Source organism: Gobio gobio (genome assembly GCF_949357685.1).
Source record: "Gobio gobio genome assembly, chromosome: 17".
Lineage (NCBI taxonomy): Eukaryota > Metazoa > Chordata > Actinopteri > Cypriniformes > Gobionidae > Gobio > Gobio gobio.
Window position 1 is genome coordinate 29,127,370 of NC_137110.1, and position 23,244 is coordinate 29,150,613.

Below are 23,244 nucleotides of genomic sequence, written 5' to 3' on the forward strand. Positions count from 1 at the left end.
AAGAAACATTTATGATTATTATCAATTTTAAAAGCACTTTTTTTTTTAGGATTATTTGATGAATAAAAAAGTTCAAAAGAAAAGTATTTATCTGAAATAGAAAGCTTTTATAACATTGCACTACTGTTCAAAAGTTTTGGGTTGGTAAGAATTTATTTTATTTTTTTGGGAAAGAACTTAAAGAAATTAATACATTTATTCAGCAAGGATTCATTAAATCGATCAAGTGACAGTATAGACATTTATAATGTTGCAAAAGTTGTATATTTCAGATAAATGCTGTTCTTTTGAACTTTCTATTCATTAAATAATCCTGAAAAAAATTGTAGACAACTGTTTTCAATTGATAATAATAATAAATGTTTCTTGACCAGCAAATCGGCATATTAGAATGATTTCTGAAGGATCATGTGACTCTAAAGCCTGGAGTAATGATGCTGAAAAATCACAGAAATAAGTTGAAAATAGAAAAAAGTTATTTTAAATTGTAAAAATATTTCACAATAATAATGTTTTTGTTAATAATATATATAAAATATATGATTAATCTCATATAGGATGCGTTTGGTTGATTATGATAATGAGTTGATGATGAGTTATTTAACGACAACGTAAAGCGATTTATTGTTCTCATTTTAGCTTTAACGTACACAGCTCAAACAGCAATGCACAACATTAATAACTACTGGGACTGTCATATTATATCTATATGTATATGATATACATTACATTATAATGAGAACACTATTGTAATAAAACGATGTGAATTATTGTAATAAAACGTTGTGAATTCTATGGGTTTATTTGCTGTTTCAGCGCGTTTTGAGAGGATCCAAAACAGGTGTTACACATTCTGACCAGCACAGTCAAGTTCACTTGTGCATTCGCGTCATTTGGTCTAGATATAATTCGTAATATTACGTTTATGTAGTATAAATATATGATTAATCTCATATACATTTAGTTGAGTTAATAACACACGCTTCATTGTATCGGTGATCATCTTTAGCTTTAACGAGAGCGTTCAACAGCAATGCAAAACATTAATAACTATGATTGGGACTGACATATACATAACATTATAATTGTATACACTATTGTAATAAAAAGTAGTAAATTCTTTGGGTTTAGTTGCCGTGTTTCACGGGAAGAGTGCGTCTACAACATGAGTTATACATTCTGAGCTGCAATATTATGTTTATTTTGTATAAATATCTGATTTATCTTATATGGGATGAGTTCTGTTGAGTTAATTAAACTTCTAACAAAGCGCTTCAGTTTACAGGTGTTCATTCTCTTCAGCTTCAGTGCGCGCAGCTCAAACAGCAATGATGTTATTTGAAACAAAGACCGCTATTACAGTAGGCCTAATATTAAAAATGTTTTTAAAAAAATTTAAAAACATTTATGGGTTATTATTAATAACTAGTACTTTTATTGTTCTCATTATTTTCATCAACAATATGGTTTGATAATTACCTTATCGTCCGTGAGGAGGCCATTTCATTTTATGTATCCATGGCACATGCATTTTGTTTCTTTATAGTCTAAGTAATTCTGTCCAATGACTTGTTTGCATTATTTAGGTATTTTTATTTATTTATTATTTAATATGCAATAGATTTTATTGGTAACACTTTACAAAAAAGGTCTCATTTGTTAATGCATTAACTAACATGAACTAACAGAGAGCCATAATCTTTGTTAATGTTATTTCACAGTGCATTAACTAATGTTAACAGATACAACTTTGAAATGTCTTAGAAAATGTTGAGATTAATATTAACTAAGATTAATAAATCCTGTAGAAGTATTGTTCATTCATTGTTAGTTCATGTTAAATAATGCTAACAAAAGTGTTGCCATTTTTTTAATAAAGAAAATTGGCCATAGGAGTGTAAAATACATTTTTCAAAACTAGTTCAACCTAGGCTACTGTATGTTTGATTGTACTGTATTTATATTGAAGTGTTTGGGACATGGCTTTTAAAGGTAGGGTAGGTAAGAATGATCTAAAACACTTTTGTCCAAATTTGTTTAAACTTTCTTTATATGTCAATACATAATTAAAATGTAAGTAATCTGAAAAAGAGAGTATAAAAATCGAGTGACTCTAGACTTTTTAATCTGCAATAAACACCGCTCATTATTTTCGTTCGGGCCGAAACAAGTGATTGGCTTGGGCGCCTGTCACTCTCTCTCGCTACCATGGCTACCACCGCTTTTGCTCCAGGATCTGCCCACATGCGCGCACCCCAGTGTTGCCAAGTCGGGCTACTTCAAACACTGTTGCCGCGGGCTGTTTTTCATGTCCGCGGGTTGAAGCGACCCCAATTATGTGATATTTTGCCCCGGAATTTGCGAATTTTACCGGAGAAACACGATTGGGCTAGTTTTGAGTAGCAATTGGGCGGATTTTGTTGTGAAAACCTGGCAACCCTGGCGCACTAGTTTGATTTGAGGAGTTCACGAGGCTGTATTTCTGCTGGACAGGTAATCTTTCATTTTGATTATACATTTTTTTGGTTTATGTTTTCATGAAGCATGTATCACTAGCACACGTAGCTGCCTAATATAGCTAACATACATTACTTAGCATAAAGTTACAATGTTATACACTAAGCGAGCCATTAGTAGAGATGATAAATAGTCAATATGCTTAGCTCAAGTTGATCGCTGTCGTGTTGAATTTCGCAAAATGTAATTTTAGATAACAAAATGCATGTGTAAAAGCTAGTACACCGCATCCAGGAACTTTTTTTAGAACTAAGTCAGCTTTAGCTACTACCCTCTGTCTAAACTCTTTTACCATGTTCACCGGGAACTTTACCTGCACGTTTATTTCCGCGGTTTGTTTTTATATTCTCTACCTATGTTTACTGATGCTTTTATCTTGTATCTGTGTGTGTCGTAGACGTGTTGTGTGTGTAGTTCAAATATAAAGAATTATCGTATCGGCCAGAATATTAATATCGGTGCATCCCTAATACTGTGACGATGTTTCTATTTAGGAATTCTGATCAAAATACCTGTTTTGAGTAGCTCACCATTACGGTTGTACATGTAGTAGGGGTGTAACGATTCATCTACTACATCGATGTATCGATTTATTTTCTTATGATCTAACTACATCGATCTGTGCTCGGCAAGTTGGCCTTCCGGACGACATATATCGATCTAACATCGTTTTAAAAGGTAATCAATCGATTGTATCGATCATAGAAAATAACGCATTGGATTAAAGCACGTCAGACTTTATATGGATGCTTTTTCTTAGCACTTTTAATGATAAAGGCGTTAAACGTTACTCGATTCAGTCTGCCTATCTGTGACATCATCGCAACGCACCAGCAGCAGCGCTCATTGAAATGAATGGGATTGTGTCGCTTTGTCGCTGCGTGTCGCTGGCGGTGTGAACGGGGCTTGAGAAAACAAAACATAGCATGGCGCATGGCAGAGGAGAAGCCAACGAGCGAGAAATTATCAAGCCACCAAGAGAAAGAGCTACCTGTACTTTCAACCCTTGCTTGTTACCTGTGCATTCCTGACACCAGTGTGCCAGCAGAGCGAGTTTTTAGTACTGCTGGCGACATAGTGAACGCACAGAGAAGTGTTCTGCGGTCAGATCATGTTGATATTGTTGAAAAAGAAATCTGTAGAGTCATTGAAGAGTAGTTGGTTACATTTTATCTTTTGTTAAATATTGTTTGTTTATTAAACTGAGAGTAGTAGCAGGTTCAGCCAGTTTATTCAACCTGAAGAAATGTTGGTTGCACTTTATTTTTGATATTAATATTGTATTTGTATTATTTTAATGTTGAAAAACAACAGCAAAAGTAGCAGGTAAACCTACTATTCATTAAATCTGAAGAGAAGTTAGTTGCACTTTATTTTTGATATTAATATTGTATTTGTATTATTTTAATGTTGAAAAACAACAGCAAAAGTAGCAGGTAAACCTACTATTAATTAAACCTGAAGACAAGTTAGTTGCACTTTATTTTTGATATTAATATTGTAATATTATTATGTTGGATAACAAAAGCAGAAGTAGCAGGTTAACCTACTGTTGAAATGTTGGTTGCACTTACTGTGCTTTTATTGAAAATGTATTGAATATTGAAAATGAGAGCAGAAAAGGTTAACTTCCTGTTAATTAAACAACCTAAACTGTTGCACTTTATTCAAATAAAATTTGAATGCATTTGCCATTAATTGTTGTTTACTTAAACAACATAATTAATTGATATACCGGATTCCCTTACAAGAAACAACAGGAATCTAGGAAACTTCACCTGCACTGACCAGTATCCAAATATTTATTTCAGTCACACAATTTTTGGCTAAAAAGTTACTGAATCGATTTCAAGTCACTGAATCGTTTCGGATCGTATCGTTCTAAATAAACCAATATCGTCCTTGAATCGTATCGACAACCTCAAATCGTGATATGAATCGTATCGTTGTTAAAACGAATCGTTACACCCCTAACATGTAGTTTATGAGTGAATGCAATTGCATATGTGTAATCAGCACATCTCACCAACGTAGGGCGATTTTGATTGGTGTAGTGAGGCAGGAGGTGAAGAGGTCAGCAGGGAGGTCAGGGTTCATGGGCAGGAGCTCACTAGCCTCACAGGCGGCCAACTGAATGCAGTTCTTCATGGAAGGAGGCAGGGGCATCTGAGCCAGTGGGTGGTTTGGGTTTATTGCTGCCACCTAGTAAAAGATAATGAGAACTAGTTAGAAGAAGTAAATTGTGTCACCCAGGAATATGGAATTATGTTGCGCTGATGTCAACATTCAATGTTGTTTTCCCTTACTGATGACTGATGTCTGAATGTGTTCGACAGACTTGCAGGACACAAACACCAGCTTGTGATCATTGGCATTTTTTTTCAGAATCTTTTCCCTGACAGAACATATAGCACTTTTTGGTCAGGCTAGAAAATATTTTTTATTGTTTATTTATTTATTTTGTTCCAAGAAACATTTTGAAAATGTCTCAAATGTCTGGTTGGAAATTAAATGCTTATTGATTAAAGCAACCATGATGTATTCTTCTCTTTTAAAATGTTTGATTTAATGTGTATAAATTATGTGAGAATATTCCCAAACAGCAGTTCAGTTCTATCTCTCTATGGGATGTGAGATTGTTGTCAAAATGTCTATATTAAACAAATAATTTAGGGGGAAAAAAATAGTTTGGATGGAATAAAATAAATAGGTACTTTGTGTCTTGTTCATCACATTATAAAAGCAAGAGAACTTAAATTACACCCAGTTTATTAGCAACAGTGCATTAGTGTGAATCCTGCGATAGATGTGTCTGATCCATTACACGAAGAGAGAACTGTCCGTCTTGGCTGCACTTTTTTCACGACTCCCCTCACTGCAGCTGCCTACTCTGGCCTAAATTTCAGGCAAGGCGAGGCACATCTTAAAAGTAGCTTATATGCCTTTATCACACTTCCACATTCGAAAAGCGGAAGCTTCAAACAGGAGGGTAAAAAAAACTTCCGCTGCAGCCTGTATCAATGGCATGGGACTGTTGTTATTTATTCCTGTAAAATTCAGAACAAATACAGTACTTTTGCCAAAGACACCAATATCAGTTCACAATCATTAGTTGATTATTGTGAAACAATTTAAAAAGGTGTCAATATTCCAATGCATATTTCGTGATTTAAAGGGGAAATGCCAATGCAAGCCAGTTGTGCGCCTGCGATGCAACAAAACTTCTGCTTGCAATTAGAATAAAAGAAGCTGCCTATATAATGTGTAGCATCTGGACTAATCAGACACACAATTATTCATTATATTTAATGAATAATCCGGCAAACCCACTCTCCTAACAAACTATGAGTTAAGAATTCTGTGAATCAACCCCCAAATTAGCCTGACAAGCCAGACCCACATCAAGATGTTGGGTCTGGAAACTCACCCTTGGCAGGGCTTAATCCGAGGGGCGGGATAAACCGTTGTCTTTCAAATTCCCTCTGCACGCAATAGGATAGCGCCATGAGCGCCACAACCAACCAGAGCGAAGAAGGAGGTGAAGCCGAGCTAACGTTAGTTGATTGATTTTCGCCGTATCCGGTAGGCAAAACTTCAAACATATCTTCTTTTCTTAAGAATGGCTTCAGTGCCGTTCTTTGTTCTTTTCTCAAAGAAAAGCATAACTTCAAGTCTTCCAGTCGCGGCGGCCAAAGCGGATTCAAAAGACAGCTGTTCATCAGCTTTGTTTACGAGCAGCACGCAGAACCTCCGCAACTCTGCCATGACGTGCTGTCATTATGTTAAGCCCGCCCACCGACTGTGATTGGCCTGACCAGAGTTCTGTTTTTTCCAGCTCTCAGGTCTACTTAGAGTTGCTAGACTACACTCGCGGCAAAATACATTTTCTGCCGCTAGGGTACGCAGAGCCGGATTAACGCAAAGGCAAACTAGGCACGTGCCTAGGGCCCGATTGGCGGGATGGGGCCCAGACAGAGGGACACAAAAAAAAAAAAAAACATTAAAATGTACAAATGTCCTATCTACAGTTTATTTCAATATTTATTAATTACCTAAAAATAGTGACGATGTGTATCTTAACCATAGACTGTTACATTACGTCACATTAACGCCAGCCCATGACTGTATTTATTATAATCAGGTCAGAGCGGGACAACAAAGCTAGCAGGCAGGTGTTTTGAGTAGGCTAACATTCAAGATGCTTTCGGGTCCGGCAAAACGTAAAAAGAAAAAAAATGAAGAGGAACAAAAGAAGAGACAGCGGGGGGCTTTATAGAAGTTTCTGTCGGGCAGCCGTCCGACAGCTGTGAACCTGCTCGAGTCAGCAGAGCCAGAGGCCGAGCCATGCCCGGAGACACGGCCCGAAGACGCGGTGGAAGATGCGGCGGAAAATAAGTAAAACATCATTTCCGTGTCACGTTTTATGCTGCGTTCACACCAAACGCGAATAGAGCGTCTGGCGCGAGTGATTTCAATGTTAAGTCAATGGAAAGGCGCGTTTACGCGCGTCTGGAGGTCCCGCGGCGCGGAAGGCGCGTTTCGCGCGGAACGCAGCATTAAGTTACAAGAAAATCTAATTCAAAATGATACTAAAAGATAAAAACAAATGTAAAAAAAGAAATAAATCAATAAAAGAACAATGGCATGGCCCTACTTTACATATGATATAATAATCATCATGTATGGCTCCCATAATTGTACAAAGTCCTTTATTTTACTCTTGGAGATATAAGTCAGCCTTTCCAGTCCAATGCACTCTGAAAGTTCTTTTATCCATTGTTTAATAGAAGGTGCTTCCATGCTCTTCCAGTTCAGCAATGGCTTTTCTGGCATGTAACAATCCAAAGTCCAGTCTAGTGTGTTTCTTTGTTTGTGAGAAACCTGTAGGATATATTCCCAGTACACAAAGTTTGGCACAATGTGGTATTTTAAGATTAAACCGTTCTGACAAACATTTTATGACATCCTTCCAGAAGTTCTGTATATCAGAACATTCCCATAGACAGTGAATTAGAGTTCCTTTATAAATTCCTTTATAAAATATATATCAGGAATATTGCTAGACAAATGATTGAGTTTTTCAGGTGTTAAACCCTTGTCAACCATTTATACTGTAATAATTTAAGCCGCGTGTTTATGATTTGTTTTTGCGCCTTTAAACATGCTTCAGTCCATTCAAATTCCTCTATTTATTCTTGAATGGCTTTCCTCCTTGCGTTTAATTTGTCTACAGCAGACTCTTTAGAGTTAGACATTATAATATTCTGACAATTGGCCCTTTTCACATCTTTTTTCAATTATTTCCTCAATTAATGACAGTTTGGGAATGTTTAATATCTGTAGACCTGGAAGACATAAAACTTTTATGCTGTGAATATTAAAAAAAAAAAAAATGTTTTGAGGGAATCTGGTGTTTATCACACAATTCTTGAAATGTAAGAAGTATACCATCCATATACAAGTCTTTAATAGTCTGAATACCTTTAGTTTTCCATAGTTTAAATCCTCCATCCTTATATTTATTATTATTTAGTGTTAGACAGTTTCTAAATGGTCTTTGATGAATGTGAAGGGGTCATGTTTCCCTTCTTGTTGTTAATTACAACATTTATAAATGTTGTAAGCTATTGTATTTTGCAGAAAATCTTAATTACAACATTTATAAATGTTGTAAGCTATTGCATTTGGCAGAAAATCTTAATTAAATGTGTTGATTAAATGTAAACAGAGCAAATAAGATAAACTTATTTGCTCTGTTTACATAGTTTACTGATACCTATTGGTTATTTACTGGTACTACTGCCTTAACAATGACACTCCATATGGATGAGGATAATTTAATAGCATTTAATAGAGCCGTGTAATGACGTATAAATAATGAATATCAAAAAATGGTCTGATAGACTGTTTAATATACAACACAACCAATTTGTAACCAAAGACTAAAATGTGAATTCACTTTTATTAGTAACTTTGGTAAGTTTCAGATTTCAATTCATAAATAACATCGATGGAGGGGGGCCCAAAAAATGCAGCCTGCCTAGTGTAGTCCATTTATTTAATCCGGCTCTGAGGGTACGTCTAGATTTCTAGGCTACCCCCAAATAGCAACTAACAGGGAAAGAATGCAGAGCTTTGCTCTAAACTCACTTTGAAAAAGCACAAGCCATAGCAAAGACACACAAGGCCCATAAAAAGAGACTTATTTCCATTAGTTAATAGGAAAACTTCTATGAATGAACATGCACATCTCGAGGACATTTTGTGTATGATTATTACTGTCTTGTATATTGTCTTTGGTATGGTATTCTGTTTTATGTATGCCTTATTATTAGATAATGTACCCTTTTCCTTCTTAGTTATATCACTTGAGACATGTACAATCATGTATCCAATTTTATTATCATGTATCCATTCTTTTAAAGTTTTTGCCTATGTATTACTCCTTGGATGAATGTGTTAGTATTACTCGATTAATCAAGATTGCATATATACCCTTCTTTGAAAAACACGCAGAAGCAATTGGGGTTAGGTGCCTTGCTCAAGGGCACATCAAATGTGAGGTGATCAAATTATTTGATCATTAACTTGCTTGTTTATTTGCTCATTTATTTACTCACTAATTTACTTATTTAATTACTTTGTTATATATATATACAGGGTTTTTCCTGCATTGAAAAATTTTTGCCGGCCGCCAAGACAAATTTTTGGCCCGCCAAAGCCTTATTTGATGAGTTATTGTGATTTATGAGTGTAGAATAGATGACTGTTGCACTTGTGATACGGCCGTGTTAACTGAGTGACAGAGAGAACGAGCAGAGAGCTCCTCCCCTGCGCGCGCGCTCTCTCTGTCTGTCGATGTCTTATCATATTTTACATATTGGCTCATATTTCACATATTAATCAAAATCAAAATTTCGGAAGACCGAATCCATGTTGCACGTGCCGCATTCAGACAATTTTTTCCTTGAATTCCCGCTGGGTGTGAACTGCGCTCAAAAAACATTGACTCTTCTCTGACCAGCTGACATAAACCATAGTTTCAAAAAACGGGAAAACATTATATTCATTATGAAGTGTATTCTGTATTGACAAATCTTTTGCGATGTTCTAACAGACGGGATTCGCACACAACGCGTCTGCTAATGTCCGATTCGCGAACCAATGACTCCTTTGAATCGAATAATTTTAGCGACTGGTTAGAACAACTGATCCGTCTAACACTGAACGAACGAATCAGTTTAATCATTTACTCAGAACACATCTGAGATGAGAACACAAGTGTGCTTACCCAATTTAGCAAGAGTGGATAGTAAGAATTAGTTTAATATTAGTCATCCACAGTCATTCAGCTTATTTATGTTGACAATGTGTAGTGAAATATAATTAAGTGTAGACTGGAGTGAGGTGAGACCAGAACAAAGTTGTTAGCTAGCTGATAATTTTACAAAATTGTATATGGTAGAAAATTAGGCTATTTTTTAACTTTTTAATGCTACTTTTTAATATTGATATGATTATACCAAAACAATTATCAGTAAATGTTGTAAAAAATGAGGATCAAAAGAAACAAACATCAAGGTAGAGATCATACAACCCCAAATCAGAAAAAGTTGGGACAGTATGGAAAACGCAAATAAAAAAAAAAGAAGTGATTTCTAAATTTACTTTGACTTGTATTTCATTGCAGACAATATGAACACAGAATATGTCATGTTTCATGTCTGGTCAACTTCATGTCATTTGTAAATATGCATCCTTTCCTGTCATTCAGACCTGCAACACATTTCAAAAAAAGTTGGGACAGGAGCAATTTAGGGTAATGAGTAATGAGGTAAAATGGTTAAATAATGATGTGATTTGAAACAGGTGATTGTAATTATGATTTGGTACAAAAGCAGCATCCAAGAAAGGTCTAATCCTTTAGGAGCAAAGATGGGCCGAGGATCGCCAGTTTGCCAACAAATACGAGAGAAAATTATTGAAATGTTTAAAAACAATGTTCCTCAAAGAAAGATAGGAAGAGATTTGGATATTTCACATTCAACAGTGCATAACATAATTAAAATATTCAAGGAATCTGGAGGAATTTCAGTGCGCAAAGGACAAGGGCGCAAGCCTAAGCTGAACAACTGTGATCTCCGATCCCTCAGGCGGCACTGCATCAAGAATCGTCATTCATCTATTAGCGATATCACCACATGGGCTCAGGACTACTTTGGCAAACCTTTGTCAAGTACCACAATACGTAGTTACATCCACAAATGCCAGTTAAAACTGTACTGTGCCAAAAGGAAGCCCTATGTTAACAGTGTCCAGAAGCGCCGTCGACTTCTCTGGGCTCGGAGGCATCTGGGATGGACCATCACACAGTGGAAACATGTACTGTGGTCAGATGAATCAGTATTTGAGGTATTTTTTGGGAGGAATGGACGCCGTATGCTCCGGACCAAAGAAGAAAAGGATCATCCAGACTGTTACCAGCAAGAAGTCCAAAAGCCAGGGTCTGTCATGGTATGGGGTTGTGTCAGTGCCCTTGGCAAAGGTAACTTGCACTTCTGTGAAGGCACCATTAATGCTGAAAAGTACATAGAGATTTTGGAGCATAATATGCTGCCTTCAAGAAGACATCTTTTCCAGGGACGTCCATGCATATTTCAACAAGACAATGCAAAACCACATTCTGCACACATTACAAAGTCCTGGCTGCGGAGGAAGAGGGTATGGGTACTTGACTGGCCTCCCTGCAGTCCCGACCTGTCTCCAATAGAGAATGTGTGGCGCATTTTGAAGCGCAAAATGCGACAAAAAAAGACCCCGTACTGTTGCCCACCTTAAGACTTGTTTGCAGGAAGAATGGGACAAAATTACACCTGAAACACTTCATCACTTGGTGTCTTCAGCCCCTAAACGTCTTTTAAGTGTTGTGAAAAGGAATGGCAACATTACAAAGTGGTAAATGCTTTACTGTCCCAACTTTTTTTTAAATGTGTTGCAGGTCTGAGATACAGGAAAGGATGCATATTTACAAATGACATGAAGTTGACCAGACAAAACATGAAATATTTTTTGTTCATATTGTCTGCAATGAAATACAAGTCAAAGTAAATTTAGAAATCACTTCTTTTTTCTTTTTTTTTGCGTTTTCCATACTGTCCCAACTTTTTCTGATTTGGGGTTGTACATAATATCAGATGTCAAAATAAGATAAGCAAAAATTACAAACGGTTTCTTTGCATTTATTTTAAATGTACTGTCAGTATTGCGCTCACAGATCACGTAGGTAGAGTACTTTTTTACTGTGTGTGTGGATGACCATGTCTGTCAGACACCACCGAAGACCATTTTTGACCCAGGAAAAACCCTGAGTTATAGACCAGAATAGCCGTATTTTTAATAGATATATTTACAGTTATATCAAGCAGAAACAAAGCACAAACATTTGCTTGACCAGCCACAGCAGCAGCACACTGCAAAATTATTTATTTACCTCAAACTCTCTTTGCAGAACACAATCCTTGCTCCCTGTGTCTCCCCAACCATTTCCTCCACCATAATCTTTTTTCTTTTTCTCCTTTTTGCTGCAAATCAGCGCACAGACAATTTGGATAGCAAGTTTCTGAACAGCATTCTATATTTTTAATAACAATTCCAGTCTTGAGCGAGAACTCCGGTATGACCCACGTGATCTCGCGTTGTTTCCTTCTCACTTCTTGCGTGTGTTTGCCATGGTGCTTGCTTGTGAAACGTAGTTCGCGGACGGGACAGAGCTGTCAGCGATTTTTCCTCTTGTACAGTCATGCAATGTGAAACCCCCTGTCGCCGATCCATCGTGCAGTGTGAACATAGCAGTGACTGAATGCTACCCAAGATAGTCATGCAGTGTGAAAATAACTGTGATCCGACGAGTTTGAAAATCGTGCAGTCTGAACTAGGCTTAAGGGTACCCGTAACCTTACAACTAAGGGTTTTCTTAACTTAAGGCCTTTCATGCAACCGGGCCCAGGAGTATAACTGGGAACCCACAGGAGATAACTTCAAGAAAGCAGAGTGGGTAAAGAGTCAGTAATCCACATTGGAGATCAGATGATGAGTGACTGAGAAGTGTGTGTTCTTATACTGTGGTTGATTAGCTGATGAGGGACAAGTGCAGGTGATTACAATTCTGGTGAGAATGAGCGCTGTGTGTGTGACGAAAGAGCCTGGTGACACCTGGTGCAACTGGAGCAGTCTGATTTCCCGAGTGGAAAGCCACACTTTCTGCTTGTGATGGTAGGTGGGAGTATTGGTCTGCTGGGCATCGGCGCACTGCCCGTTGGAGATGGTGGTGAGCTGTGTCCCAGACCCTCACGCTCTCCTGGAACCAGTAAATGACTGATGGTACATCCGATGGTTCCTTGCACTGCGGGAACAGAGGGGGCTAGAAGCTGAGTATTCACTGAAATGGGATGAGACCGGTTGCTGGCTGACAGAAAGTTTTGAGCATACTCTGCCCAAAGCGGTTCCAGGAGAAGGTTCGTAGGAATCGTCCTCTCTCATGGGTCTTCTCTCTGTCTGCCCATTGGTTTGAGGATGGTAACCAGAGGAAAGACACACCTCGGGGCACTCCTAGGAGGGTGTCCAGACCCCGGAGACGAATTGAAGACCTCGATTGGAAACTATGTCTTCTGGTAGTGTAAAGTTGAGAAAGACATGATTGAACATCATCTCAGCTATATTCATGGCCGTAGGAAGACCCTTGGGGGGGCAGGAGCAGGCTTTGGGAAACCTATTGATGATGACCAGAATGCAGGTATATTCGTCTGATGGTGGTAAGTCCATGATAAAAATCCACTCTTAGGTTTCACAAGTGCCGATGAGGAATGAGCAGCAGGAGGAGCTTGCCAAATGGAATATGGCATGGACTTCTCTTCCAGGGACCACTGGATTGGCCAGACTAAAATTGGATTACAGGCTCAGGTTTCTCAGGAGGCTTGTCAGGAGTGCAGAGATGAAATGGAAATATCAAAATGGGTGAAGAAAAGGGCACATCTGGCCTGTCTGGGGTATAACTTTTTTGCATCACAGAGATGCTCCAGATTACGATGGTTGGTGAGCACAGTTAAAGGGTAACTAAACCCCTGTTCAAAGCCTAACTCCACTCACTGGTAATATTTGAAAAATGCTGGAAAAGTGAGCAGAGACAGAGGGGACAAACCGAGGGCGGGGCTGAGCGGGAGGCATGCATCGGAGACTCGCAGAGACGGATTGATTGACAGCTGTCTTAACTCCCGATGCCGGCGATGCTAGCGAAGCAGCAGCGCAAGAAGGAATGGAACCACTGACCTAATCTATGAACAGTCAAATCCTCACACTGAATTTTGCTGGTGTGTGGTGGGCGTTCTGGCGCAATATGGCTGCCGTTGCATCATCCAGGTGGATGCTGCACATTGGTGGTGGTTGAGGAGATTCCCCCTTCTATATGTAAAGCGCTTTGAGTGCCTAGAAAAGCGCTATATAAATGTAACAAATTATTATTATTATTATTATTATTATTGAATGCCACTAAAAATAGAGAAAAATTAACTGAATCAAGGGGCAGTTGTGGCCTAATGGTTAGAGAGTCAGACTTGTAACCGGAAGGTTGCGGGTTCGAGTCTCAGGTCCGGCAGGAATTGTCGGTGGGGGGAGTGAATAACCAGCACCCTCCTCCACCCTCAATACCACAACTGAGGTGAGACCCTTGAGCAAGGCACCGAACCCCCAACTGCTCCCTGGGCGCCACAGCAATATAACCCCCACTTCTCCGGGTGTGTGTTCACGGTGTGTGTGTGCACTTGGATGGGTTAAATGCAGAGCACAAATTCCAAGTCTGCGTCACCATACTTGGCCATACGTCACTTCACTTCACTTCAATAGGCAGCGCAGGACCTAATAGCCTAACAGATTTCCTCAAACAGACTATATACGCCAGCACATTACGGTATTGTTGTTCGTTATCATGGCAACCAAAGAGATGTATGCACACATTTGATGTTCGGCAAAAATATCGCAAGAAAAGCCTGACGTGTACTGACAACTGCATTATTTAACCGTATTTTCAAGTGAGTACTTCATGTAACGAGTTCACACTGGAGTGAAGCTGTCCATCTCATGTGATGGGGAAAACATTTCTTTGGGCATGGTGAGTTTGTGCCAGGGGTGTGGGGAGTGAGCTATTGGAAGAACCAACATACGTCACAATGACCTACAACGTCCAATATGAAAATTAAACTGCAGTAACGACCGTTCAACTAGGGGTGTGCCGGTTTCAGAATTGGTGATGACGGTTATTATGTGAGTCAAATGTGACGGTTCGTAACATAACCGTCGTCGGTAGGGGGGTGATGATGTGATGTTTGTCTGTTATAGGACAACTTAGTTTGAATAAACGAGCAGAGACTGATTAGCTACTTGCTATAAGTTTATTTATATACACACAGTAAACAAATCCTTAACAAACAAAAAAAACCTTTGCAATGAACATGCTTTGTTTTAAATAAATCACACACAGTAAACTAATCCTTTAAAACAAGTAGGCTACTTAAATTCTATAGGAGCTGCATAAAAATGAATGAGTAGCCTAGGCCTAAATTACAAATGATAAAATCTACATAACTTTATCAAAGACAAAAGAAAAAAGTCGAACAACGACTGTTGTGATAATACCTTAATTAAACTAACTAAATACAGGAAACAAAAAAAGTGCAATGACATTTTAAATTCCAAATCTTTTTCGACTTCCAAGTTCCGTGACAGAAACACCAACATTTTCAATTCACTTTACTCGGTTTTAGTGACGATCTGACAGGGGTAGCTATGTTACCCGCAGTGCTAAAAACTCGCTCTGATGCTGTGCTTGTAGCACAAATACACATGTATTTACGTGCCATTTTTGCTAAGAGCGGATAGCGTGTTTCATTGTCTCTCCACCATGCTAGTGGATTAGCCGTAGAGTCAATTGGTTGTTCTTGGAGATAGCGGGTTAACTCCGTGTCAGCGCGCGCTCTGATCGGTAAAGGGGCAGAGATTTCAGACCTCCGTTTATTAAGGAGATCTCCAAGATTTCTCTTCTTGGTAGGGGGTAGTGCACAGACCTCTCCCGAATCATCTCCAGCAGTAGCAGCCCCCGAAGCACCACTAACTCCGCCTCCGTTTCCCTCGTCAGCTGATACAATTTCCCCCCGGAGAGCATCTCTTGTCTCTTGTCTTTTTTATGTTTGTAAAAAATATTTTAACACGTTTTTGGCGGTTATAGAGTTCTAATGACGGTGTTTAACTATAACCGTCGGTCTCACTGTTATATACTAACCGTCACACCCCTACGTTCAACCTTAACCACCGTTCAACCTCAACCGTAGAATTTAAACACTTTATACACTTTATACTCGAATCAATGAACAGCACAAATAAAGCCCCAGTCTTGCAGATCATTAACAAAAAATAAGTTGTTTTAGGGTTTAGTTACCCTTTAAGGGATGTCGGGCCCCTCCACCCAATGCCTCCATTCCTCCAGAGCTAATTTGAAGGAGAGGATGTCATAACTCTGCTCCGCCGGAGTGTTCTTAATAAAGCAACTAAAGTTCATTCAGTTAAGAGCAGTGAGTGATTTTCTGTTGTTTGATTCATATTAACAGCATATATAGCAGTAGGTACATTGAATTCAATTGTGCCCCAATACTTTTGGCAATGTAGTGTATGTAATTATTTAAATTTTTTAGAAGTAATAAAAGAGTGCTTCTGAATTGTACAGGCAGTGAGCATATTCGGGTTAAAAATAACAAGAACTGGTCTCTGTGAATCCAGTGAGAGACAATGGTAGCTTAATGCTGCGTTCACACCAAACGCGAATAGAGCATCAAAATCCGCGTCTACCGCGTCTAGTTTGACGCGTGAATATTTTGAATCCATTCGCGCGTCCGCAGCGAATTGGACGCGTGTAGAAATCGAGTGTTTGAAGCGAAATAGACGCGCGTTCAAGAAGCTCCAGGAGAAATATGTCATAAAACACCACTCTGCCTCTTTTCATTTTCACTAAAAATATATATTAAACATTAATAACCACACAAATGTGGTCCAGGCAACTCCTACATTATCTTCACTGCATGTATATTTAAATATCCTTAAAAAATTAAGTTATGAAACGGCTCTTTGCCCTCAGTCAAAACGATTTGGCAGACAACAAATTATAGATTCATGACACCAAAGATCGCCCGTTAGATCTACACAAGATGCACCACTACAGGACATCAGAGCCAGTGGCAAACGTCAGAAGGACTAGCCGAGGAAAGGCTGCTCTCGCCGGGGTTATGAGCGGTGATTGCCCGGTGATCACCAGGTTCTCACAACTCCCAAAACACAAGATTATCTCTTTATAAATAAACCACAGATTTGAGCTTTAAAACATTTACATTTATGCATTTGGCAGACGCTTTTATCCAAAGCGACTTACAGTGTCCTTCTTACAGGGACAATCCCCCTGGAGCAACATGGAGTAAAGTGCCTTGCTCAAGGACACACTGGTGGTGACCGCTGGGATCGAACCAGCAACCTTCTGTGTGTCAATTCCATGGTTTAACCCACTGGACCACCATCTCCCAACTACTAAACAACTACATTGTCACCTGAAAAAGTCGTAAAACTACATTTTGTGACACAGTAGTATTTTTAAATTATGCGAATTACGGGTTTCTCATCACGTCACTTTACCACGTGACCGCAGCGAGTAGGCTCCTGATTGGTTAACGCGGCGCAAATTGACGCCAAAGTTCAAATTTTTCACCTCGGGCAAATTCGCTTCAAACGCGTGAATGCACAAAAGCACCACTCGCTAAATTCACGTCCAATTCGTGTCATTTGTGCGAATAAGGCGGAAACGCGTCCTTCGCGCCGCAGGACCTCCAGACGCGCGTCAACGCGCCTTTCCATTGACTTAACATTGAAATCACTCGCTCCAGACGCTCTATTCGCGTTTGGTGTGAACGCAGCATTAGCCACATTAGCACATTCAGAAAGGCAATTTGCAAACACGCATTATAAAGTGCAGTACTTGCGTGCTCTGGATATGAAGTTGGACCATGAAGAGTTGGATTTGAGATGCAACTTTTATACAAATCCTGCATTTACAGAACCTCATTTGCAAAGCAGTCCAGTGTACAATGATTCACACAAACAAATGTAGCTTATTTCTTGGGCACATTCCCTTCACAAAATAAATGAATCCACTGCATCCTCAGAGGCTCAGATGGCAGGAGTTTATAATTATAGCAAAAAACAGAACAGTTATAATGTTTAAATAGGTGAGACATTTTATGACTGCAAGGGTATAAATATATAAACGTGTGTTCCCGGGGACACGGTTTATGTAAATGTTAGGGTTTGTGATGTCACCAACCCGGGAAGAAGCTTGTTGTAGTCCCTACCAGACGTTTGTTGTAGTCCTTAAAAAGCAATTTCTGTAAAATAAAATATCTCCCTTTGCATTGAACTGAGCGTCGTAACTAAAAAAAGTTAAATCATAATCAAGGACCCCTTTAAAATGAATCAAACAACAAAAGAAAAAGAGAAAAAAATTCACTGCTCTTTAATAGCTTTAATAAGGAAATTATATTTATTATATTTTATTTATACAAATAAATATGTCTGCTTGAAAGAATAAAGAATGTGTGTAGAATGTGTCTATTGTGTAGCATAGTGTTAATGGCTACACAACTTTATTAAAGTGTTCCAGGTACATTAGACATGCAATGCTTCCATGGAGAGACATGAATATCATGCATAATCCTAAACTCACTTTTCTTCACGGAATAGAAAGAAAAGCCCCATTTGATCTCTTTATATGGAAAATTTTCCTTATGATGATTCTGAAACTAAGTGTGCCGTGTGTCTACTGTTGCTATAGTATCGGACACAACTTAAATGCGCATCTGATTGATAGATAAGCCGCGCTTTTATTTCAGTGTTGTTAATGTTGTAGTTATTTCAGAAGTTTCCTTGGTACATTCAGTTAAACGACATTAAGTTAAATTTCATTTATCATTCATCAGAACTGTGTATGCATTTTAGACACTTAAAGTGTTTGCTCCATCCATGCAATACATGTGGATCCTTGAATAAGCAGGGTTTTACTTAAACTGCTCAGGTACTGCATGACCCATTTCCGTAAAAATCTTCAGTATTTTATTTTATATAAAATAACGGTGACATTTCCATGCAATGAAAGCGTTTTATTTCAACAGTAGTGACCACGGTGACTTGGCAGTTGACAATGGCTTGAGCGGTTTGACTCAGGACTATTGCTGTCTCGATGGAGAGCTGTCATCTGCTCATGTGATCGCAGTGGCCATCCTGAGGAGAGCTTAAACGTGGGCTGCCCAAAAATGTGTCAATGAGAGCTATGGACGGAGCGCAATCCAGTGAAGGTGGTAAAGAGTGCAGCGCATGTCTGTGAAGGAGAGCTGTGAGGGCGAGGATGACGCAGCACAACGTCTTCATTAATTCATGCATGTAGTAGCTATAATCCAATGTCTACATCCTTCTGATAGTTTACTTTGCTGAATATAACAAATTATGACAAAATAACCATGTTAAACATGATAAATGATGTATGTACATTTTTAATCTATTGACAGCCCTAGTTTTTACTGATTGGATAGCTATCTGATTTGTTAAAACTGTTCCATTTACACTTGGCCACATAAATGTGTCTCCGCAAAACAAGAATAAATTTGATCTTCAATTTCCGCACAATATGTAAATTTAGAGTTCACATCAACCAAAGCAACATGTCTCTGCATTTTATTTATCATCAGCTAATTTCAAGATCAAAGACCGCAATAGGAGAAAGAGCGGCATCAGCATTGGTCAGATCATTTAGTCTAACTACCTTTAATGAAAATGATTCTGTGTTGAGTGTCTGCAACATACTTTCAGTTTCATTTGTGTTAGTTTGCACATTGGCTTACTGAAGAGATACTCAGTTGCAGTAGCACTGTCAAATCTGGCTATAACCTGTCATACAGCCTATAACACACTCACACATTTTTTTTTTTTTTATATATTTTGGGAGGAGTACAATTTATATATGTGGTCTCATCAACCAGATGCATTTACACTTTTCCAGTTTCATCAGGAATGTGTCTCAGACCACCTCCTGAAAAGGTTTAAGTGATCGGCTTTAAATCCGCCTCAAAAGCTTTTTGGAGGGCCTTTAAACCTGGTCTTTTCATAATTGGATAGCTATTGTATGAAGTGACCAGGTGTAAACTGGCCCTAAATGCAAGCAAAAATATGGTGTAACATAAATCAGTGTGAATTAGAACTGCAGAATACACACAAATCTCTGCATTAGTATAAAAAAAGGGGAAAGAAGAAGGAAAATCATGTGTTTGTTTGGGATTTGAACCTGCTTCATTGACAGTTGACCAAATTTATACCACTAGGCTACAAATTAACTTTCCTTGGAATGGCCAGAATTTACCTTTTCCAGCCGCACCCAGCGAGAGAGAAGCACTTTTGCAATAATAATCAGTGGCGTCATGCACCAATCTGCTAAACAGAATCTCCAGCAAATCTGGAAAATTACAAAACGCTATACATTTTTTGATGTTGCAGTTGCTGTATTTAATTTAGGACAGATTTCCCCGAACACTTGATTGCCAAAACTTATTTGACTTTGTATTCCTCATTTTACATCAAATCACACAGGGAATGCAATCACTGAACTCTATATGCTACTGAAAGAGATGCTGCCAGAGATCATAGATCCACTTCTTAATATTATTAATTAATCTTTGTCATTAGGATATGTACCAAAAAAGCTGGCTATTAATCCTCTTATTAAAAAAATGCAACTCGATCCTACAGAATTAGTCAATTACAGGCCAATTTCAAATCTACACTTTCTGTCAAAAAAATACTAGAAAAGGCAGTGTCTTCACAACTATCCTCCTTTTTAGAAAGAAATTATATCTGTGAGGATTTCCAATCAGGATTTAGACCGTATCATAGTACTGAGACTGTCCTCATTAGAGTTACACATGATTTACTCTTATCATCTGATCATGGTTGTATCTATCTATTAGTGTTACTCGATCTTAGTGCTGCATTTGATACTATCAACCACAACATTCTTTTGAATAGACTCGAAAATTATGTTGGCATTAGTGGAATTGCATTGGCATGGTTTAAATCATACATATCTGACCGCTATCAGTTTGTAGCAGTAAATGAAGAGATGCCATACCGATCACAAGTTCAGTATGGAGTACCCCAAGGCTCAGTGCTAGGACTGTTGCTTTTCACCCTGTACATGCCCTTGGGAGATCTTATTAGGAAGCATGGCATTAGTTTTAATTGTTATGCTGACGATACTCAGCTCTATATTCCCCTGACAAAACTTACCAAGATTCACAAGATTGACGGAATGCATAGCTGATATAAAAATATTGGATGACTAGTAATTTCCTGAAAAATTACAAACAAAAAATTCAGAAACCCTAGAAAAAATATATCTAGAAAGCCCACTCTTAAGAGTTTACAATTCAAGACTCAGAATTACTCAAGACTTTTATTAATATGGAGATATATAGGCTCAAACATTAAAACAAGAATAAAAAATATTAATAATATATTTTTAAATGTATAAAAATATTATGTGAATATATATACATAGTATAATAACTTATAACCACAACTAAAGTGAAGCCACAAGTGTTGTCATACTTCATTTCAAATATGCATTAAAATGATAAAATTATGCATTTTATGAAGCATATTGTAAGACTATGTGACTCATGTGAGATTTTAGCGAAGGCTAAGATAAGATGCTATCATTATGTTATTGGCCTGTAAAACACATACTTGCAGTCTACTAACTAGTCTTTCAACTGCTTAATTCATACTCTATTGTTTTCATTCAATTAACTTTTCACAGGTCTGTCATGAATGACTTAATCCTCTTTTTTATAGTAATTATTTTGTTTCTATTCAAGCATTATAACCTATCCAGACATTCTGGATGGCCCATCAACCCCACATTCATCCCACTTTACATTAAAACCTACTATCTGAAGTCTTTTTAGCAAACAGACGAACAAAAAAAGCATGATTTTGGTACCTTATGTGAAATAAAATATAGCTCCTGGCGTGACAGGTGCATTAGAGCTACAGTTAGCAGTAAGCTACATACCACAATATAAAAGATTAATATTACACTTTAACTCCAAACTCCCTTTAAACAGCCAGCGAGTGTTTGTATTTACTTCCGATGGCGATATAATGTGGGTTTCAGTGATGTTCAATTATGTTAAAATTTTATATTTAAAACATATTTTAATAACTAATTTCCTACACCTGCTTAGCATGCTACTGGAAACAGTCTTTAGTCATGTGAAAATACACCAAATCGTATGCAAAAGACACACAAACCATATGCCATCGTAATCGCCATCGGCGATCTTTGACTGCAAAGGGGTTAATAAATAAACTCCAGAATGCAGCAGCTAGAGTTGTTACTAGAACCAGGAAGTATGACCATATTAGCCCAGTTCTGTCAACACTGCATTGGATCCCTTTTAAACATTGTATACATTTTAAAATCTTGCATGTTACTTACAAAGCACTAAATGACGTACCTCCCCAGTACTTAAACAAGCTCTTAACGCATTATTAACGCATCACGTCTATTGCGGTCTCAAAATTCTGGCCAGTTGAAAATCAACTGCTGGCAGTCGATCCTTTTCCTATTTGGCACCTAAACTTTGGAGCAGTCTGCCTAGCATTGTTCGGGAAGCAGACACACTCTGTCAGTTTAAATCTAGACTAAAAACACATCTCTTTACTATGGCATATACATAGAACATTATCAATTTCTATTATTTAAATCAGTTAATTGATTGTTAGTCTGCATTAACTAGGTCTGCCGGAACCGGGAAAACTTCCCATTACACCTGATGTACTCGTTGCATCATAAAAAGAATGGCATCTATGCTAATACTAGTCTCTCAGTTTATCCCGAGGTTTACTGTAGTCTGTTGGATCCAGATCAGATGGTGGACCTGCGCATAGACACGACCACAACGCAGCCCTGAAGTGTCGGCAGAGACCGTGTCAACTAGACTCTCCCCTGTGAAGGCCTCCTTCTCTTCCCTTCTCCTCTGTACAGATAAAAACACATATGCACACATGCATATTCAAACACACTTGCTATAGGCTGTTAGGGTAACAGTTTAGGACCCAGGACCAGTAGTGAAAAATGAAGACCAAGAGTCAGGAGTTAGATTAATTCAAGAAAAATTTACTGAAGAATAGTTTACAGTTTCATCAGCAGAAGCCAGCTCGCAAGGAGTTCGTAGGCCGCACTCCCTCTAACAGTCTCCCCGCCTCCGCCTAACGTACATACAATTTCTGAACAGTTATACTGTTTTCAAGGTCTAACCACGTCATTACTGCCATGTTGAATGATTCTGATTGGCAGAGAAAATGCAGTCACGGTAAATTTCCACACAAGGATAGATAGCAGAGCATATCATATCACTAAAATGGGTAGACTAGTTGTCACCCCATGACTAGATTTAGATCACAATGACCCAGGAGGTCATAGAAAGGCGTCTTCAGGTCTGGTGTCGTGTGCAGAAAACGTCCATCTTCAATATTGGGCCTGCACCGATCATGCAACGCACACACAAAAGCACTAGGGTATATCGCACT

The 23,244-nt window shown here is 38.3% G+C and overlaps 1 protein-coding gene across 2 annotated transcripts in view; it reads right to left on the reverse strand.

Annotated features, from left to right (window-relative positions):
• rptor (regulatory associated protein of MTOR, complex 1) overlaps positions 1-23,244 on the reverse strand; it is a 377,545-nt gene that overhangs the window by 173,869 nt on the left and 180,432 nt on the right. For both annotated transcript variants that reach the window (XM_079841367.1, XM_079841366.1), the window contains exon 7: positions 4,544-4,719. In XM_079841367.1, the coding sequence (XP_079697493.1) occupies positions 4,544-4,719 (176 nt within the window). The remainder of the gene's footprint in view (positions 1-4,543; positions 4,720-23,244) is intronic.